General features: G+C 53.2%; 1 protein-coding gene across 3 annotated transcripts; it reads right to left on the bottom strand.

The window, feature by feature from the left end:
- Nucleotides 1-1,337: 1,337 nt before the first annotated feature.
- On the bottom strand, nucleotides 1,338-13,865 carry ALDH3A1 (aldehyde dehydrogenase 3 family member A1). 3 transcript variants are annotated; one of them, XM_070479204.1, is made up of 12 exons: nucleotides 9,571-13,865; nucleotides 9,106-9,233; nucleotides 7,162-7,328; nucleotides 5,398-5,629; nucleotides 5,025-5,110; nucleotides 4,585-4,793; nucleotides 3,908-4,025; nucleotides 3,315-3,456; nucleotides 2,609-2,775; nucleotides 2,091-2,190; nucleotides 1,619-1,749; nucleotides 1,338-1,543 (listed from the first exon to the last, which is right to left on the bottom strand). In XM_070479204.1, the coding sequence occupies exons 3-12, from the start codon at nucleotides 7,321-7,323 to the stop codon at nucleotides 1,529-1,531; spliced, it is 1,362 nt and encodes a 453-aa protein (XP_070335305.1). In that variant the 5' UTR covers nucleotides 7,324-7,328; nucleotides 9,106-9,233; nucleotides 9,571-13,865; the 3' UTR covers nucleotides 1,338-1,528. The 3 variants fall into 3 exon arrangements, with proteins under 3 accessions (XP_070335305.1, XP_020751267.2, XP_020751266.2); XM_020895608.2 differs by having other exon boundaries at nucleotides 9,138-13,865; XM_020895607.2 differs by lacking the exon at nucleotides 9,106-9,233 and having other exon boundaries at nucleotides 9,265-13,865.
- Between the last annotated feature and the right edge of the window lie 3,984 nt (nucleotides 13,866-17,849).

Genomic DNA, 17,849 nt, shown 5'->3' with positions numbered 1-17,849 from the left:
ATGGTTCTGCTCAGGGAGGTCAAGAGACACATCGCTTTTGAGCAGGATGCTGTCTGTCTGTTAATTTGGCTTAAATCTTACTAGATGCAGGAGTCTGGAGCTCAGGGCCGGGGGGCTGGAGACTTTAATTTGGGAGGAGGAACTGGGGAGGTGGGGGCACTGAAGTGTGGGGTCCTGGGAACCCAGAGTGAGGGGGAGAGTGCTGGAAGGAGGGGTGTCCGGGCAGGGGGCTGCCATGGGAAAGAAGTGTTTTGGGCAGAGAGCAGGTGATGGCTCAGCCGGGTGGGGGATGGAGGGGAGGAGGGTGGGGACAGGGCAGTGACTCAGGGCAGCGGTCTGGGGAAAATTTTGCTTTCGTTTTCAATTATTTGGATATTTGCAAAATAAGTAACAGGCACACAAAGAACATCCAGTTGTAAGGTACAGTTCTGGCGAGGCAAAAAAGGAAAGATGACCTCAACAGAAGTAGGTTATCTTTATTCAGGCAAGGAGGGGCGACAGTCGGCCTAACGACCAGGCTGAGGGATCAGGGAGGCTTCATACTTATAGGGAGGAAGCGATAAGGGAAACGCCAATCAGGCGGGATATTTTGAGTATTCTTTTGTTGAGATGACACTTGTAGTTGGGCAGGGGGTGATAAGTCTTCTGGGTGGGTGGAGGGGGTGGTAGGTTTCCGGACAGGGGCTGATAAGTCCCAGATAGATGCAACCGGCCTGGAGCATCAGGGTGGAACTTAAGTTATGCTTTGTTTTCTCTGAAGTTAGATGATTCAGCAAGGGGCCTTTGAGACTGCTGTTCTCTTTTCTAGGCCCAAAGACTCCTTCACCAGTGACCCAGTCCCCTCCCCTGCCCTCCTGGAGCGGAGGAGGTAACAGCCAGTGGCCAGCGTCGGCTGCTCTCCCCCGCCGTCCCCTCACCTGCAGGCCTGACCAACGCCCTGCTTCCCACAGTCTTCACTGGACCCTGACCCGGGTCCTCAGGCCCCTCAGGCCAGACCCTGGCCCAGAAGCTGCGCACTGGGGTTCCCGTGTTGCCCCAGCTCCCTGTCCTCCCACCCCAGAGGCAGCATGCTGGAGTCACCCAGGGGGCCCTGTGGACCATCCACCATGTGTCTCACCCAGGGACCCCTGCCCCCACCTCCTTGGTCCCCCCTCTGCTAGACTCCCTGAAATGGAGCTGACGTCGCCAAGTTCCAGGGCCCTGGGGCTAAAGGGAAGCTCCTCAGCTGACAGTGGGGTGGGACTGGAGAAGGTGGGGGTTGGGGAGGTGGGGGATGGTGGGTGGAGGTGGGGTGGGCCTGGAGAGGGTGGGGGCGGGGTGCAGAGACACGCAGTCCAGCGCTGGTCCAAAGCTTTATTGCTCTAGGTTTAGTGTAGTGCGGGGGCTGGGCCGGGCGGGAACTATGCGCAGGGGGGCACCAGGGGAGCACTCGGAGCACTGAGAGCCGGGCGGGGGGCGAGCAGTGGTGGGGGGGGGGGCGCCAGGGGAGCCCTCCGAGGGCGCAGCACAGTGAGGCCAGGACAGTGCTTCAGTGACGGGGCATCTGTGGGGGACACGGAGGGCAGTGAGGCCCTTGTCCAGCCCAGCGGCTCCCCCACCCCTGCCTCCCACCTCTCACCTTGGCCGGGCTCGGTGGGTATCTGGCTCTGAGGGTCTCCTCGTTCAGCAGAGGCCTCACCAGGCAGGAGCGGCGGTGCGAGAAGGTCTCGAAGCTCTTCCTGCCGTGGTAGGACCCCATGCCGCTGTCCCCTGTGGGGGCACTGGCTCAGTGTGGTCCGAGACCCCGATGCCCCTCCTGTGCCCCTTCTGCCATCCGCCTACCCGGGCGGATCCCCGATCCTGTCCAGCCAATCCCCAACCTGGGGTGTCTGCCTCACTGCCTGCAGCCCTGGGCCTGAAGAGTCTCACCCCGACCGGCCACTAAGTGGCTCTGTGGCCTCTCTCAGGGCCCAGGTGAGAGTCTCGAGGTTCATTGTGGCTTTTGGGTGTGCCGGCAGAGGGGGGTGTTGGGGGGAGTCTGAGGCTCAATCCAGGAATGGGGGACACCCGGGGGCGGGGCAGCAGGTGGCAAGTTCAGCCCCCAGACTCACCCACACCCCCGTAGGGCAGCGAGTGCACAGTGATGTGGACGATGACGTCGTTGGCCGTCACCCCGCCGCTGGAGGTCTCCGCGATCATCTTCTTAATCACCTGCAACGGCCTCCCCCCCACCCCCGGCCTCAGTGTCCAACCAGGACCCCCCCAGCTCTCCCCCCGGTGTGAGTCCAGGAGCCGCAAGGATGCGAGCTGGTGGAGGCCGAGCCCCAGCCTGGGGCCGCTCCCCCCACCCCCAGAGTCCCAGCCTGGGTCCCCCACTCTCCCCAAGGGGATTTGTGCTTAGATGGGAAGGGCAGAAGTTCCCACACTGAGGATAGCACCAAGCGGGTCAACATCTCAGTCAGTGCTCTGTCCAGACTTCAGAAATGAGGGGAAAGGGGCTCAGGAAGGTTAGGGGACTTGCCCAACACCACACAGCAGGGAGTATGGGGCTGGGATCTGTTCCCCGGGTCTTCATTTGCAGGGGTGCTGAGCTGGGGTCCCAGGACCCTGGGGAGGGTGCCTGGCCCACCTTGTCGTTCGGCGAGAAGACGTAGAGCGCCAGGGGCTTCTCGCGCTGGGAGATGAATTGGATGGCCTCCTCCAGGCTGCGCACGCACACTATGGGCAGGACGGGCCCAAAGACCTCCTCCTGCATCACCGGGGACTGGGGGTCCACGTCCATAAGGATGGTGGGGGCTGGGCAGGGAGGGCCAGCATCAGCCAGTGCCCAGACCCACCCAGGCACGTGGCCTTCTCTCCCAACCCTTTACAGACGAGGTCCCCGGGCTCTTCGAGGGGCAGGAGGAGGCCCTCCAGCTGGGCTCCACCCTGGAGGGTCATGGGGAGGACAGTGGCATAACCAGTATGGGGGTCCATGGGGGCCCCACTTCAGGCCACATGAGCCCGGCTGGAGCTCCTCAGCCTCCCAGCAAACTGGGGGCCAAGTGGGCCCCTATCTGCTGACCCCCGAGCCCAGGCAGGAGGCTCCTCCCACTTGGCACACCTGGGGCTCCCGTGGCCTCTGCCGCCAGCACCCTCTGCTTTACGCATTGGGGGTGGGGGGCTATGGTCTGCAGAGGGGCCTCCCAGGTGGCATCCAGCTCCTGCCCATGAAGAGGCCTGGAGTCAACCAGGGCCATGGGTGAAAGCGGCTTATATGCACCGCAGGAGTTTGCCTGCCCCTCAAGGGTCTGTGCCCATTTCTGCCAGCCCTTCCGGAGCGCTGGCACACATACCGATGTAGCGGCTGGCTGCATCCCCAGTGCCTCCATAGGCGACCTTCTGGCCCTCCAGCAGGCCCATCACCCTCTGGAAGTGCTGGGAGTTGATGATCCTCCCGTAGTCCCTGGACTTCTTGGCGTCCTCCCCATAGAACTCCTGTGAGGAGACGGCAGGCTCCAGGTGAGGACTGGACCCTCATCATGGCCACAGGCTACAAAGCCACAGCGACTCCAATGGGAACCGCCTGGTGGAGCAGTGCCAGTAAAAACTACGGGGCTGCCACACCCCTGCTGCCCACCACCTTCCCCAGGGCATGAAGTGCTGCTGTTTGAAAGAAATACATGCACGACGTCTGGACATCACATTGGGCCCAAACATGCATCCACAGCACGGAGGACGGAGGGGACACACCACATGAGCAGCGGCTGCCTCTAGCGGGTGGGATTCCAGGTAGAGCTCTTTTCCTGCTCTGTGCTTTTTAATCTTTTCCAAATTACAGTGAGTGTGGATTACTTTCATGATCAGAAAAAAAATTCAGTCTTTTCTTTAGTCCACGCCCATCTCACTGCCTGGCAGCCCATCACCCACCCCCTGCGCCAGCACTCACTTTCAGGGACTTTTTGAGCTTCTCCACGATTTGGCTCTGGATAGAGGGGTCACACAGGATGTAGTCGGGGGCCACGCAGGTCTGGCCACTGTTCATGAACTTTCCCCAGGCGATGCGTCTGTGAGAACCCCAGGTTACAGGGCATTCTGCCAGCCCTGGGGAGGTGGGAGGGGGCTCCCTGGGAACAAGCCTCTGGTCTGGTTAGCCCAGGGTCAGGCTGTAAGGGGCTGAGCTATGAGCTGTCCATGGGGATGGGGGAGGGGGTGCGCCTCGGTGCCCCACTGCCTTCCAGATTCCTGCCAAAGCACACTCATGATCCTGGATGTGATCCCTGGGCCTGCAGTGACCTCACTACCAACTGGGAGGAGGATGTCTGGGGCAGGGGAGCTGGGGTAGGTGGCCTTTGTACCCCTCTTTCAACAGTCTTGAGCCCTGCATGGCCAGGTGTCACCTGCTCAGGGTCCCCACGCCCCAGAAGGCCACACATGCAGGGTGTGAAGGGGGGTAGGGCTCTGGCCCGACGTCCCCACCCCTGCAGGAAGTCTTTCCTGAACTCTCTCTGTGAACATGGTACCCCACCCCAGCTCCTGCCAGGACTGCAGGTGCCCAAGCACAGGGCCATGTCAGTGTTGCTTGGGGTACCCTGCTGTCTGCCTAGGTTGGGGGCAGCCTCTCACCTGCAGGCAACGTCCAGATCACAGTCCTTGTCCACATAGCAGGGATTCTTGCCCCCTAGCTCCAGTGTGACAGGGGTCAGGTGCTTGGCCGCAGCCATCATGACGACCCTGCCCACCCCGGTGCTCCCGGTGTACAGGATGTGATCGAATCTCTCTTTGAGCACCTCCGTGGTCTCAGCAACACCCCCATTGATCACAGGATACAGATCCTTCCGAGCAAGGATGGAGGCGAGGCTCAGACACGGCCACAGCCCCCTCCCCACCCTCCCGGGCAGCCACCACCGAGCAAACTCCCTCTCCTGGCTTGGGGGGTCCATTCTCCTCAACAAGCTGTCCTCGCCCCACCCGTGGCTCGGCCCGTGGCTGCAAGAATTCACTATTTCCCCGCCCCAAAGACCCAGCCCGGCCTCAGTTCTCAGCGTGCCGGGGGAGCCCGTCACCTGGTCCAGGTACTGGGGGAGGATGGCGGCCAGAAGGCTCGCCATGTTCTCACTCAGCTCCGACGGCTTCAGGACCACCGCATTCCCTGCAGAGCACAGAGAGTCGGGACTGCACCAGGTCCTCCAAAGGACCCAGGACACATGGCAGGAGGCAGGGCTGCATGGACATCCGAACCTGGCTGGGCCTTGGGCACTCAGAGGCCTGGCTGAATACTCTGGTCCTTGCAGCCTCCTGTGAGAACTAGCTCCATCAAACCTCTCCCCGACTGCAGGTCCCATCTTTGCCCAGGCCTCAGCACCCCAGACCCCTTCCTCTGCAGTGGAGGATGGGGACCCCTCCTGGCTCCCCAACCTGGAGCGGGGCCCACGGTACCTGCAGCAATGGCGCCCACCATGGGCTGGATGGTCAGGTTGAAGGGGTAGTTCCAGGTTCCGATGATGAGGACCACGCCCAGGGGCTCCGAGTGGATGTAGGCCTCATCCTGCTGGGTATGAGGGGTCTTCTCCACAGGCTCGTCAGCAGCCCACTCAGGGAGTTTCCTGATCATGTAGTCAATCTCCTCCAGGACATACACAATCTCCTCGTAGTAGGCGGTCCATTCGTTCTAGAGAGAGGGCTCAGTGAGGCTCACCCCAGGGTGAGGGCCATGAAGTGGGGGCTCTGAGCAGAGGCCCCAGGGCCTGTGGTGGTCCTGCTTCCCAGCTCTGTGACCCTGAGTGAGCTTCCTACCCTCAGCCTCCAGATCTGCAAAATGGGAGCAAGACAGGACCTTATGCTCCAGGTGGGCCCATTTAGAACTTGACTTGTTCAGCTGCAAGGGAGATATTCACTGCAAAATCCCCAGCCCAGAGCACCTGCCAAGAAGGGACAGGGGGTGGGACTGAGGATTAACCTTTGGGTGGTGAGCTTCGAGAACCCCTTTCTGCAAGTGCTGGGAGCTCAAGCAGGTTAGACATGTTGAGTGTGAGGGGCCCAAGGGGACTTCAGACCTGATTTGAGGGTCCCTAGTGAGTCAGGGAGTGCTTCCCTAGTGGTTCAATGGTAAAGATTCCGCCTGCCAATGCAGGAGACACAGGCTCAATCCCTGGCTCGGGAAGATGCCCTGGAGAAGGAAATGGCAACCCACTCCACTATGCTTGCCTGGGAAATCCCATGGAAGGGGAGCTTGGTGGACTACAGTCCATGGGGGTCCCAAAGAGTCTAACAACAAGCGAGTCCAGGGGAACAGAGCTGAACAGTGTCCAGGAAGGCTTATAGATGAAAACAAGGCTTGAACCCAGAACAGAGCCCTAAGAAGACCACCTTGAGAAAGTGGCTACAAGAAAGATGCGACCAAAGAGAGTCAGGAGAAAATCCAGGAGACCCTCAAGCCAGGGGAGGAGGGACTGGGCACACCATGGCAGGGCGTGGGGTGGGAAGGAAGCCAGTGTGCAGGGTGGGGAGAGAGGGAGTGCAGAAGGTGTAATAAACAGCTCTGTCTCGAACTGTGACTGTGCAGACCAAGATGGAAGTTGTGAGGTCAACCACTTGGATTTTCTTGCCTTTGGTTTTTGTCTTAAGGTTAGAAATCTTGAGAGATTAAAAAAAAAAAAAAAATTCAGTAGCAAAGGGCCGGGAAGCAGAAGGCTTGTAAGACTGGAGGGTGGAAGCAGGTCCAGGTGACTTGGGGGCAGTGAGGGGAAGGGGCTGAGAATTTGGAGGGGTCTGATTTTGCTCAGAGAGAGGAAAGGATGGGGAGGGAGGGCAGACCCCAGCAGAGCGGCCAGACTGAGCTGTTTCCTGGTGTGGAGAACCCGGGCCCCACATGGGGCTGAGAGATGGAGGAAAGAGAGGCTGGAAGGGGTGTCCTGTCAGCAGGTTAAAGTGGTGGCCTCGTGCGCTGGGCTGGGTGGAGAAGGGAGTGAAGCCAGGAGCGGGGATGACAGATGGTGGAAAAGAGCCTCTGGCCCTGTGCAGGGCACGTGGACCTCGGGCTCGCCTCGTGAGCAGGGGGAGGAGGGCGCACCCCATCCCAGAGGCGCGCAGAGAACTAGGTGGCTTCTCTGTTAAGGGGTAGAACACGCCACCCCCACCCCCGCGCGCAGCGGACGTCCTCGGCGCACGCAGTCCGCGCCTCCGGTGGTCGGGCCCAAGCACCTTGTGGAGGTCCGCAGCCAGTGCACCCACGAGCTCCTTCTCCCGCTCGCGAATCAGGCGCCGCAGCCCCTCCAGCTGCTGGACGCGGAACTGGAGTGGGCGCGTCCGACCTGAGTTGAAGGCGGCTCTGGCCCGCTGCACCACCTCGCTGATTGCGCTCATGGTCCCTGGGAACAGAAAGCTTCTTGCAGCGGGGAGGAGGGCGCCTTCCCACCGGGCACGGGCACGGAGATCTGGGGTCCCCAGGGCAACACCCACCCTTGCTGCTGATTTTATAGAATGAAGATCTCCCTGGGATCACCGGGAAGTGGCATCCTTTTTGCCTTCTCAGCTCCCTAACCCCGCGGTATGGACTGTCCTGGTTGGCAGGCTACCCCTGCCCACCAGCAGATGATGGACCCTCACACTGGGGACCCGGCAGCGGTGACCTGGAGTCCTAAGGTTGTCTACACTTGCTCACCGTGGGGTCTTGGCAGTGTGCTAGGGGCAGGCCCTTCTTGGCATCTCTCAAGTCCCATGCCCACCTCTACTTGTGTGTGGAGCTGTTGACACTCCCAGGGCAAATCCTCCAAGTGCTCTCCAGGCACACCTGACCAGGCCGGTCTCCAGATCAGATTAAAGGGCCCAGGTGGTGACTCCACACCCACATTGAGTAAAGGAAACCCAGCACCAGGACACACGCGTCACCTTTCTGACTGAGCCTTATTCTCAAAAGCTCTGGTGACTTTTTCCCAGACAGATCCAGGCTGGCTGGGTCTTTAAACTGTCAGACATGTCCCAGGCACGAGGAGTAAGAAACAAAACAGGCTACAGACAACAGATACACCAGGCATGTGTGCACTTGAAAGAGCCTGTAGGGGTAGGCCCTGGCATGGCGATCTTTTGGTGGTGGGGTAGGGGGTAGGGGGATGGTGGATAAGAGGTAATCTTTGCTTTCATTTTTCTGAAGGGCTTCACTTTTCTGCAGCGAATTTGCATTTTTAAAAAACGTTTGTTAATTTGGGGGGACTTCCCTGGCTGTCCAATGGTTAGGGCGCAGAGCTTCCACTGCAGGACTGCAGGGGGTGCAGTTTTGATCTCTGGTTGGGGACCTAAGATCCTGCACGTTTGTTCACTTTATGAATAGGCAATACATGCTCATGGTAGAAAATGTAAAAGATACAGAAAGGACACAGAGAAAAGTTAAGTGTCCCTCCCTCCTCTTCCCCAGCAATTCTTGTTGTCCTCCCAGAGGTGTCCACCCACTTTCAGACACAGTGTGATCTCTGACAGCAGAAAAAAAACCCAGTAAGGCTATTTCCACTTAAAAAAAAAAAAGACATTATATGGGGCTTCCCAGGTGGCCCTCGTGGTAAAGAACCCACCTGCCAATGTAGGAGACATAAGAGATGCAGGTTTGATCCCTAAGTAGGAACGATCCCCTGGAGAAGGGCATGGCAACCCACTCCAGTATTCTTGCCTGGAGAATCCCATGGACAGAGGAGCCTGGTGGGCTACAGTCCATAGGGTCACAAAGAGTCAGACATGACTAAAGCGACTTAGCACTGCACGACATATACACAATATGTATGGTATATGTGCATGTATTATTATACATGATATATATATATATACCATGCCTTCACCTGAGCCACCGTGTCTGCAGGGGTCAGCATCCTCTTTGAGCCTCATAGACATTCTCACTCTGAAGGAGTGCCCGTGAAGAAGGAGCCGCTATAGTCCACATTACCAATGAGGAAAGTGACGCTTTCAATGAGAGACATTAAATGCTCTCTCTCTGGTCTCACAGTTCACAAGCTGCCAAGTCAAGACTTGAACCTGCTTCTATCTCTATCTGCGTAGTCCCTTTAACTATGGGACTCTTCTGCCTCTGGGTGACTGAATCAAGCCTCCTCACCCAGTGTCCCCAGGTCCCCCTGCTCCGAGGGCCCCCAGGGGCCCCACCTCCCTGGAGCTGCTGGACGTGAGCTTCGGACCTTTGGCACACAGCTTAGATGCTCAGAAGATGCTCCTGGGTATGGGAGGATCAGCTGCAGGGGTGGACCACTCCCCGCCAGGCTGCAGCTAGGTCTCTAGGAGAGAAGAGAAGGGAAAGAGGGTTACCTTCGACACAGGCTCTCCCAGGGATGGAGCTCCAGGAATGGGTGTCAGCTTAGAGGTGATGAATTTAAGGACCCTTCTGCCGGTCCTGGGAGTCCCTCCCCAGGAAGTTTGCGTAACAAGAGCAAAACAGCTTTCAAACTTGGGGCATTGTAATCTGCTCCCAGTTTGGGGGATTAGGACTGGGCTGTCTGCTTTTGTCTGGTTCAGAAATGCAAGAATGTGTCCGCAAGGCTTGGGTGGGGCCTGGTCCAACCTTCCAAAGGAGCCCCTGTGTTTGCCCAGGGGCTGCGGATGATTTAGACTGACCTGACAGCTTCCAGATTTCCCAAGTGCAGATGCCAGCTGCCGTTCTCCTGACCGCCCTGGTTACATAAGAGCGGGGGGTGGGGGGCAGGGTACAGTTGTGGTGAGTGTGCACGCAGCTCCCTGAAGATGCCCCATGGAGGCAAGATTGCCAAGCCTGGGGAGCCACAGGTCGGGACTGTCTATAGGAGGCCCCACTGTATGTGGGTCTGCCCTCCTGTTGAACAGCAGAGGAAGAGGACCATGAACCAGTACCAATGGCCAGGAATCTCCCAGGTGTGGTCACCTGGGGGCCAGAGACGCTTAGGCAGGGAGCGCTTGGGAAGCCCCTTTCCCTAAATTACAGGTGTTTGCTGGATGTCTGCTCAGGGGCAGGGTGGGGAGGTGGAGGCAGGTGTGGAAAACGCATCTGAACACTGCCCACACCTCCCCTGCTCACACTTCGGGCTCTGGGCCTCCCACTGGCACTGCCTGCCACCCTCACCTGCCAGCCATGTCACGTCCAGGGGTCCCTGCCTCCCTCCTGGATTGATTGCCTGGCCCCCTCCCTCCACCTGGAATGCCCCTCCCTGTATCGCCGCCCACCAACCCTCGTCACCGTGCTTCCTCTCTTCCTCCATGCTGTTCTTCTCCAGAAGGTATATCAGCCTCTGACAGGCCATCTGTCAGCCACCACCTAGAATTTGCTTTGTTCACTGCTGAGTCCGAAGCACCTCAAGCACTGTCTGCCACCAATAGATACTCAATAAGTGAGTGATGTGATGAAGTGAAGAGAGAGAGTGTTTCAAAGTAATATGAAACCTGTAGTGGCTGCAAGATGCACAAGAAGCTGCAGGGCCTCTGATGAAGGTCCCACGGTGGGTGAGTGGGGAAATGGCGTCTGAGCTGAATAGGGGGTATTTAGGGATGGAACAGCAGGGAGGCTTGGATCAGCAAAAGCAGACGCACAGAAGCAGGAACAAAGTCATGTGTCATTGCAGTTATTAATAAGGTGCTATTAACAAGGGAATTGAAACTGTCAAGGGTGCAGATTTTCAGGCCCCGTGCTCAACGAGATCAGAAGCTCTGGCTGAGGCCCAGCCATTGGTGATCCTACAAGGCCTCCCAAATTTCCAACATCCATTGGATCATAGAAAAAGCAGGAGAATTCCAGAAAAACATCTACTTCTTCTCTATTGAAGGGGACGACAGAGGTTGAGATGGTTGGATGGCATCACTGACTCTATGGACATGAGTTTGAGCAAGCTCCAGGAGCTGGTGAAAGACAAGGAAGCCTGGTGTGCTGCAGTTCATGGGGTCGCAAAGAGTTGGACACAACTGAGTAACTGAACTGACTGACTCTGCTTTATTGACTATACCAAAGCCTTTGACTGTGTGGATCACAAGAAACTACAGAAAATTCTTCAAGAGATGGGAATACCAGAGCACCTAACCTGCCTCCTGAGAATTCTGTATGCAGGTCAAGAAACAACAGTTAGAACTGGACATAGGACAACAGACTGGTTCCAAATCGGGAAAGGAGTACATCAAGGCTGTATATTTTCACCCAGCTTATTTTACTTATATGCAGAGTACATCATGAGAAATGCTGGACTGGATGAAGCACAAGCTGGAATTAAGATTGCTGGGAGAAATATCAATAACCTCAGATATGCAGATGACACCACCCTTATGGCAGAAAGAAAAGAGGAACTGAAAAGCCTCTTGATGAAAGTGAAAGAGGAGAGTGAAAAAGCTGGCTTAAAACTCAACATTCAAAAAATGAAGATCATGGCATCTGGTCCCATCACTTCATGGAAATAAATGGGGAAACAATGGAAACAGTGACAGACTTTATTCTCTTGGGCTCCAAAATCACTGCAGATGATGACTGCAGCCATGAAATTAAAAGACCCTTGCTGCTTGGAAGAAAAATTATGAACAACCTAGACAGCATATTAAAAAGCAGAGACATTATTTTGCCGACAAAGGTCCATATGTATAGTCGAAGCTATGGTTTTTTCAGTAGTCACGTATGCATGTGAGAGTTGGACTATAAAGAAAGTCGAGTGCTGAAGAATTGATGCTTTTCAACTACGGTGTTGGAGAAGACGTTGGAGAGTCCCTTGGACTGAAAGGAGATCAAATCAATCAATCCTAAAGGGAATCAGTCCTGAATATTTATTGGAATGACTGATGCTGAGGCTGAAATTCCAATCCTTTGGCCACCTAATGTGAAGAACTGACTCATTGGAAAAGACCCTGATGCTGGGAAAGATTGAAGGCAGGAGGAGAAGGGGACGACAGAGGATGAGATGGTTGGATGGCATCACTGACTCGATGGACATGAGTTTGAGCAAGCTCTGGGAATTGGTGATGGATAGGAAAGCCTGATGTGTTGCGGTCCATGGGGTCGCAAAGAGTTGGACACGACTGAGCGACTGAACTAAAAAAGGCCTCCAGGTGAAGGTGCAGAACCACTGACTCACCAGTGACTGGGCAGAGTTCCCTTTAATCTCTGTGTTTATTCCTTTAAGAAGTTGCTATAAGGAAATCTTATTATTTATTGTTTAATACCTGCTACATGTTACATATATAGATACATACATATATGCATTTACAAAACTATATTTTGTAAACTATGTATGTATGTATGTAACTATATTTTGGAACTCCTGGGAAGATTGATGGTAATGTTGTGAATATGAGAGATTTTACATTGGTCTGTGGCACAGAATTCAGTTTACATGTTTCAAGTGGTCAAGAAGCTAGGCTGAGGGCATAAAACCTGAGAAACTGCCCTAAGGGATGACTACAAGGTCTTTAGAAGGGAACATGAAGTTGTTAGGTGACAGCAGGTGTGACATGAGGCATTATTCCAGGGACGCATTGCAAAGTCGAGCTGCCTGTGGTCATCATGGCCACCACTCAGGCAGCGGTCATTTTGTGCTGTGACTGGACACATGGGGCCTCTGACGACAATTCTACAGGAAGGTGTCACCCCCCCCCCCATTTCATAAAGGGGGAACGGAGGCTCAAAGAACACTGGTCCAAGTTCTCATCACTCACAGGTGGTGGAACCAGCCTTTGGACCCACCAAAGCCCAGGCTGACTCACCCAGTCCAAGCCGTCTCCTTAGAAGCGAGGTGCAGCCAAAGCAACCCCAACGGGAAGTATCATATCCGTGCCCATTCCTCGTGGCGGGGCCCTCCTGCCCTCCTTCTGAACATTCTGATTCTCAGTACATAGCTGGTTCCAACCAACCTGGGGATCTGGTTCTAAGTGACTAGATAGAAAGAGGAAGGATGCCAAGGAGGAACAGCTGGGAAGAATAGCGAGAAAGATGCCAACCAGCAGGATCAATTAATTCCCTGTACAACAGCATCAAAGAGGAGAAGTAAATTTAAATTCAACAAAAGAAGTCTAAGAGTTATACACTGAAAATTGCAACACTTTGTTAAAAAAAATTAAAGATCTAAATAAATGAAATCACAGGGTCATGGATCAGAAGATGTAACATTAAGGTGACAATACTCTCCAAACTGATTTACAGAGTCAATACAATTCCTGTCAAAATCCGCCCCCCCTTTTTTTTTGCAGGAATAAAAAAACTGACCTTAAAGTTTGTATGTAAATGCAAGGGACCCAGAATAGACAGAACAGTCTTGAAAAAGAAGAATAAAGGTAGAGACTCAATTTCAAAACTATGACAAAGCTGCAGTGGTCAAGATGGTGATGCTGCTGGGACTTCCCTGTGGAGTTCAGTGGTTAAGACTCTGAGCTTCCCTGTGGTACATATACACCATGGAATATTACTCAGCCATTAAAAAGAATTCATTTGAATCAGTTCTAATGAGATGGATGAAACTGGAGCCCATTATACAGAGCGAAGTAAGCCAGAAAGATAAAGACCATTACAGTATACTAACACATATATATGGAATTTAGAAAGATGGTAACGATAACCCTATATGCAAAACAGAAAAAGAGACTCAGATGTATAGAACAGACTTGTGGACTCTGGGAGAAGGTGAGGGTGGGATGTTTCAAGAGAACAGCATCGAAACATGTATGTTATCTAGGGTGAAACAGATCACCAGCCCAGGTTGGGTGCATGAGACAAGTGCTCGGGCCTGGTGCACTGGGAAGACCCAGAGGGATCGGGTGGAGAGGGAGGTGGGAGGGGGGACCGGGATGGGGAATACATGTAAATCCATGGCTAATTCATTTCAATGTATGACAAAAACCACTGCAATGATGTAAAGTAATTAGCCTCCAACTAATAAAAATAAATGGGAAAAAAAATAAATAAAAGAAAAAATAAAAGAAAATAATACAATCTAAAAAAAAAAAAAAAAAAAGACTGAGCTTCCATTGCAGGGGGCACAGGTTTGATCCCTGATCAGAGAACTAGATCCAACATGCTGCATGGTGCAGCCAAAAAAAGAAGATTGTGGTGCTGACATAAAATAAACATTCAGATCAGTGGAGGGGCTTCACAGGTGGCACTTGTAGTTAAGAATCCACCTGCTAATGCAGGAGACATAAGAGACATGGGTTCTATCCCTGGGTCAGGAAGATCCCCTAGAGAAGGAAATGGCAACACACTCCAGTATTCTTGTCTGGAGAATCCCATGGACAGAGGAGCCTGGTGGGCTACAGTCCACGGGACCACAAAGATTCAAAAACAACTGAAGCAACTTAGCATGCATGCATAGATCAATGGAATAGAGCTGAGTCCAGAAATAAACTGTTACACATATAGCCAACTGACTTTTGACAAGGCTGCCAAGACAATTCAGTGAGGAGAGGAGAGAATGGTCTTTCCAACAAATAGCACTGCACAATGGAATATCTACATGAAAAAGGATGAACTTGGACCCTTGCCCCACACCATATACAAAAATTAACTCAAAATGTATCATCCACCTAAATGTAAGAGCTAAAGCTACAAGAAAGTGTTAGTTGTTCAGTCATATCCAGCTCTTTGGGACCCCATGGGCTGTAGCATACCAGATTCCTCTGTCCATGGAATTCTCCAGGAAAGAATACTGGAGTGGATTGCCATTCCCTTCTCCAGGGGATCTTCCCAACCCAGGGATCCAACCTGGATCTCCCACATTGCAGGCAGATTCTTCACCGTCTAAGCCATATTTGCCTTTCATACTACAGAAAAACAGAGGAGTAAATCTTTATGTCCTTATGTCAGGCAACGGTTTCTGAGATACACGACCAAAAGCACAAGCGACAAAAGAAAAAAAAAAAGGTAAGTGGAACATATCAAAAGCTGAAGCGTGAGACTTCCCTGGTGGTCCAGTGGTTAAGACCCTGGGCTTCCAGTGCAGCAGAGTCCACTGAGATCCAGCGATGCACCTGTCATAAACTTCCAGATGCAGTGCAGTGTGGGGCTCACTGACCTAGAGGGCTGACTGCCAGGGCCTGAAGGGAGTGAGGGTGCCAGGGTGCATGGGGCAGGCTGGACTCAGCTTTGCCCAACAGCACTCCATTTCTGACCTGAGGGTTCCCTGTCCTGGGTTCCTCCAGTCAGCAGCTGGCCGCTGAGCCACTAGAGGACACTGGGACTTCAACGACTGTTTACAGAGCCTCTCCCGGGAGCAGCAAGGTGAGCAAGGCTGGCCGCATGTCCAGGAAAATGCAGGAAGGACCTTCTATCCACCCCGAGGGCTGAGACTTGGGTCGGAGAAGGTACAGGTTTGCAACCCTGGGAGGCAGTGGGAGCAGAAGGGCAGCTCCCTAAAGGGTGCTGCAAAGGTCCCCCACTGTCACCTGGCCCTGACCTTCACACCCTGCAGACTCCAAGGAAGCACCCAGGAAGCCCAGGCTGAGCCTGAACGAAGGGCAGCCCAGGGCTGGGGCCAGCCTGCAGCAGCAAAGTGCAAGTCACAGTGAACTGGGCGCCTGGCCTGAACCCCACCCGGAGCCCCTACACATCCGCTGGAGGGCAGGCTGCGGCCTGCCTGGCACCCCTGCTCCTCTGAGTGTGGGAAGCCGCACCCTGACTCCTAATGAACACATAGAGTGCACCCCATTGCACACCAAGCCTAATAATTACTCTAAAAGGGGCAAGTATCTGTTTATTTCTGCATGATGATCACACAGATATAATCTTGTGAACCTGCACAAATGTGATGACTGGTTTTTAGAGACGCCGGTTCCTTTCTCACTGAACCCGGCTTGCCTCTCCCTCCATCAGCGCCCTGCAAATTCCAGCATGTCATGCCTGTATTTGTCCCAATCCTTAGATAACATCTGATAAAGTTAAACGTGCAAGACACACTGGCGGCTTTCCCGTTTTTAAGACAGGTTCTCACGGAACACGGGTTCTGATCCCCTGTGTTGTTGTGTTGCCTCTGGGTGGTGGGCACAATTCCCCACCACCCAGGCAGGGGACAACGGGGTCCACTCTGTCCCCTAAACAAAGTCTGATGTGACAGAACTAGAATGCTCCCTGCTGGGGGAAGCCACCAGCTTTGACCAATGCTCCAGAAGCCTCCTTGAACTTACTGGTGTCTTTGTTTCTTTGTAACAGACTCCCAGGAATGTTGGCATTTTTGATCTCCTGCCTGTTAACTGATGGCAGTCCCTGGAGGCCAGCGGGCTGTCTGGGCCATGGTCCAATCGGGCTGCTGGTGCCCTGTGTTCTCACCATTTCTCGGCTGTTCCCCGACCCCATGCTGGGGGTCCTCACACATGTGCCTCAAGCTGCCTCCCAGGCCACTTCTGTCCTGTGTTTTCCTTGTTCATGTTTAGGAGCTCCTGCTGTGACAGTCGGTGAGTTACTAGTATTTTCCTCGATCTGTCTTTTGTATGGGGACTGGATTTATGGCATCTCTGGTTATGATGAGTGTCTGCACAGCCAAGAAATCTGATTTAGTTTGAATGAGGAGGGCTTTCTCCAACCCTGCATGGTTCATCTAGATTTGCAGTATTTTATCATTTACTCTGAGCCCTTCAAGAGGCTATCTTAGTGTACACATTCCCTTTATGAATTCATTTAATCCTCATAACTGCACAAGGGGTAGGAACAATTATTATATCCATTTTATAGACGAGGAAACAGAAGCACCGAGAGGCTAAGTAATTGGCCTAAGGTCACACAGCGCGTGAGTGATGGAGCCAGGCCTCACCCGGCATTGATTCTTGACCTCCTTTGGAGGTTCACACCCTTTGACCTCATCCATTTCCTCAAAATGCTTTCCTCTCCTGATTCTGTCAACATGTCTCCTTTCTGAATCTTAGCCTTGTGTGTTTCTGTAACTCATTTTTCATTCACAAGGAAAGGAAGTCAGGGTGAGCCACAGTTGTTCTGCTCATCAGTGTTCACAAAGGCCAGGCTCCACTTATCTTCTAAGAGAAGTGTGCAGGTAGGTTTCTGATTCATTTCTGTTCTTCATCAACTCCATCTTCCCACTTTCCTTTTGTGGGCTTCCCAGGTGGCTCAGACGGTAAAGAACTCGCCAGCCAATGCAGGAGACCCAGGTACAATCCCTGAGTCAGGAAGATCCCCTGGAGAAGGGAATGGCAACACACTCCACAGAGGAGCCTGGTGGGCTACAGTCCAAGGGGTTGCAAAGAGTCAGATGCAACTAAGCACGCAGTTTTCTTTTGTACTTAAACTGAAAAAGCAGGTCCTTGGTCTTTTGTTTTTCTATTTTAATACAGATGGCTTTCAAGTCATTTTATTTTCCACTGAATGTGGTTTTGCTATGTCCTGGAGAATGTAACATTCCTATTTTCACTGCTCTCTAATAGTTTTTAATTTCCTCCTTGATGGCCTGTTTTTTAGAAGTGTGTTTCCTATTAATCAGGGACCCACTCCAGCATTCTTGCCTGGAGAATCCCATGCACAGAGGAGTCTGGCAGGCTACAGGTCTCAAGAGTTGGACACGACTGAGCAACTAACACACTTTCCTTGGACACGACTGAGCAACTAACACACTTTCCTATTATCAAAGCAGTTAACATTATGTTTGTCACACCTTTATTATTTACTGACAACTTTCTCAGATTATGATAAACTTTATCAGATTATGATTAAAAATATGGCCTTCTTCTCTGCTTTCCTATATTGGTTCAGGCTTTGTTTGTGGTCACATAATCTTTGTAGCCATTCCAAGGACATATGAATGAGAGGTATGTTTTCTGTTCATAGCCATTAAGAATCTTTACCTATCAAATGTACTGATTATTTCTTAACACCATTCCTTTTATTTACTTGATCTAACTCTAGGCAATGTGTGTAAACCTCTCCTGGTTGACTGTATTTTTATCCAACTGTCCTT

Source organism: Odocoileus virginianus, chromosome 17, assembly GCF_023699985.2.
Source record: "Odocoileus virginianus isolate 20LAN1187 ecotype Illinois chromosome 17, Ovbor_1.2, whole genome shotgun sequence".
Classification (NCBI taxonomy): Eukaryota; Metazoa; Chordata; class Mammalia; order Artiodactyla; family Cervidae; genus Odocoileus; species Odocoileus virginianus.
This window is presented reverse-complemented; position numbering and strand designations above follow the sequence as displayed.

Coding starts and splice junctions, on each gene's coding strand:
- ALDH3A1 (XM_020895608.2), bottom strand. CDS start 7,323: ATGAGCGCAATCAGCGAGGTGGTGCAGCGGGCCAGAGCCGCCTTCAAC. Junction 4,026..4,584: donor GATCTGGACGTTGCCTGCAG/GTGAGAGGCTGC, acceptor GGGTTCTCACAG/ACGCATCGCCTGGGGAAAGT. Junction 2,191..2,608: donor TCTTCTCGCCGAACGACAAG/GTGGGCCAGGCA, acceptor AGGCCGTTGCAG/GTGATTAAGAAGATGATCGC.